Here is a 2,500-nt window from a genome sequence, read left to right on the forward strand (position 1 = left end):
ACAGGCAACATCAGGAATATTTTCACGTCGCATTGTTTCCTGAAGCCCAGATCTTCATGGTATCTGATGGAGACGCCGTTCGAGCCATCCACGACCGAGCGCACCGGCAGCTTCTTCTGGCGGAGCTTCTCGACCATGGTGAGCGCCACCGCCCTGCCCAGCCCGTGGCGCCGGTGCTCGGGCATGGTGAAGATGTTGGCCAACATACCGATGTGATATAGGTAGCTATAGGCGACGAGAGTGCGTTCTGTCGACTGCTTTGAGGCCGAATCGTCGTTGCCGCTTGTCTGGCGACTGCGGATGGCCACTGATGGCAGCTTGGCCATGAGTGACTCCAGGCCTACCTGGGTCTCATGCCACCTGCTCTTCCATCGTGAGACGATTGTAGGTATGTCTTCAGGTTGGAGACTGTCGATCGAAAATCCTTCAGGAACCCTGCTGGTGTGTGTAGGTTTTAATACTCCTTTCCAGGTTCATCATATATCTCTCATCATTGACAGATATTCACCTGATCATTGGCTAACATTCACAATATAAGCTTACTTGAAATGTGGAACATCTGGGTTATCTAAGGAAAAAAGATGCCCATCAATTATCTTGTGACAACACATCTGTGCAGTTGTAAGCCTTCCATCCGCCATGTATTGTTGCAACTGAAAATTAGTGTCACAATATCAGTCATCTAACACATTGATTGAACTTTTGAAGCCTTTTCAGAGCCATCTGAAATATATTAATAAAAATGACATAAATACAACGTTTTTTGTAAGCTTACCAAAGCTACACTCTTTCGTGGTGAACTGACCTTATTGTAAACAGCAGTGGGACTAAATTTGAAGTAAGTAGGAGCAGACCAGTCCCAGTGAGGCAGAGTCCTCAGCATTCTTACAACATCCTCGTCGTCCTCCTTCTCCGTGTCCCAGAAGATCGTCACACTCTGTATGTTTGGCTGTTGGTGGAATTAGGCACTGAGAGACTTTCTATTAGAACTGGCATTCAGTCTTCACTATTACAGTCTGTATTACCATCATATGCACACACACACACACACACACACACACACACACACGGATGAGCCGTCCGTACTTGCGAACACGAGGGCGTGACCAGAGCAAGAGACGAAGGTTCAGGGGCGTCGGGAATGTACACCTTGACGTCAAGTATCTGTTGCAACTGGCACTTGAGCATCATCTCGATGAACCCGTGGATCTGTTGGGGAAGGGAGATGACTTTGTCAAGTTATGGTAACTCTCGATCCTTGTTAAAATGGAAGCAAAATATTGAAAAATAACAACAACATGAGAATAATAACACTAAGTCCTTGGACACCTGAAAATGATAGAAACAGAGCTTACCCCAGCAGAGTAAGGCAGGTACCGGGTCATCTTGTCCCTGAGAGCCTCAAGCTCCTCCCCCGACACCCGACGCAGGACCCCCATGGCACCGGCGGCACTGTTGTGAAGTGGAATCACTCGCTTGGGGAAAAAAACGTCTTCGGATCGTAAATCGACTCGTTCTAATAGGAGCCAAAAGAAAGCTCTGGCGGAGTAACGTACGTCATCCACAACCATTCAGGCTCCTTCGGCCAATCACGTTACATGTAAACAAAAATCGACTCCGCGCAATTTTTTAACTTTGGACGCAGCAAAAGCACCATAAAATTATGTAAATAAAGTTTGTAAATAAAATTTTGCTCTAATACATCCGTCATGTGGCGTTGTACCGTAAAAATAAGAACCAGTACAATACCCGTACACTCATTATTGCAGCATTATCTACCGTCAACCAAAGAACCATGCAAAGCAAACCTTCTCTTTATAATCAAATAGGAATTTCACCAAACATATTTTTCATTCATCGCCATTATCGAAAAAAAAGAAATTATCCCAGCTCGTTCTTTCCCCATGTGATTTAGAGTCTGTTATTCTTTGCCACAATACGGCAGACACAGAAGCTGCTACACTAGATTAATGCTATTGCATTGTATGGATCAACAAGTTTATATTTTCTCTTGAATCTATAATCATACTTGAGATGAAAAAAAACTTTAAAGGGTTCACTGATCGATCGATTCCATATACACTTTATATTTAAATATAGGCCTGTGTCTACCTACAATTTTACAACACTTTGTGGTCATTATTCTTGCTCGTTTTATGTGCAAACTACATTTCTACATCACATCCATGTTACGATATGTACTTGTGCTCATTGTAGCATTAGTTATTAAAACCAAAAACTTTACTTGAAAGTTGATTTTTGGACATACTAACATGTGATGTCATCTTCCCCCTGAAGTCATTTGTGGACTGATAAGTGCTCCGAACACTGGTAAAATTACAATCGTATCTCCGATGATTAAGTGTTCGTGAATGCCAAACTACTTGCCTTGCCGCTTAAATAGCCTTTTACATTGACGCGTTCCTTCGTTTGTTTTGAGCACACTGTTCTAGCAAAAGATGTAGCTGCCAGAATTGCCAACTTGTACAACTAAACATAT

General features: G+C 43.2%; 1 protein-coding gene across 6 annotated transcripts in view; it reads right to left on the reverse strand.

The window, feature by feature from the left end:
- Nucleotides 1-2,500, reverse strand: part of LOC113814198 (uncharacterized) — a 6,946-nt gene that overhangs the window by 1,395 nt on the left and 3,051 nt on the right. For 2 of the 6 annotated variants that reach the window (XM_070127777.1, XM_027366231.2), the window contains 5 exons: nucleotides 1,356-1,452; nucleotides 1,087-1,209; nucleotides 806-949; nucleotides 544-653; nucleotides 1-438 (listed from right to left, as the gene is read on the reverse strand). The exon at nucleotides 1-438 is cut by the window's left edge and continues 1,395 nt beyond it. In XM_070127777.1, the coding sequence (XP_069983878.1) occupies nucleotides 1-438; nucleotides 544-653; nucleotides 806-949; nucleotides 1,087-1,209; nucleotides 1,356-1,439 (899 nt within the window). In that variant the 5' untranslated portion in view covers nucleotides 1,440-1,452. Of the gene's footprint in view, nucleotides 439-543; nucleotides 654-805; nucleotides 950-1,086; nucleotides 1,210-1,355; nucleotides 1,769-2,500 lie in introns of those variants that run through there. The other 4 variants (XM_027366224.2, XM_027366229.2, XM_070127776.1 and 1 more) reach the window with 3 other exon arrangements.

This window comes from Penaeus vannamei, chromosome 12, assembly GCF_042767895.1.
Source record: "Penaeus vannamei isolate JL-2024 chromosome 12, ASM4276789v1, whole genome shotgun sequence".
In the NCBI taxonomy this organism is placed as follows: domain Eukaryota; kingdom Metazoa; phylum Arthropoda; class Malacostraca; order Decapoda; family Penaeidae; genus Penaeus; species Penaeus vannamei.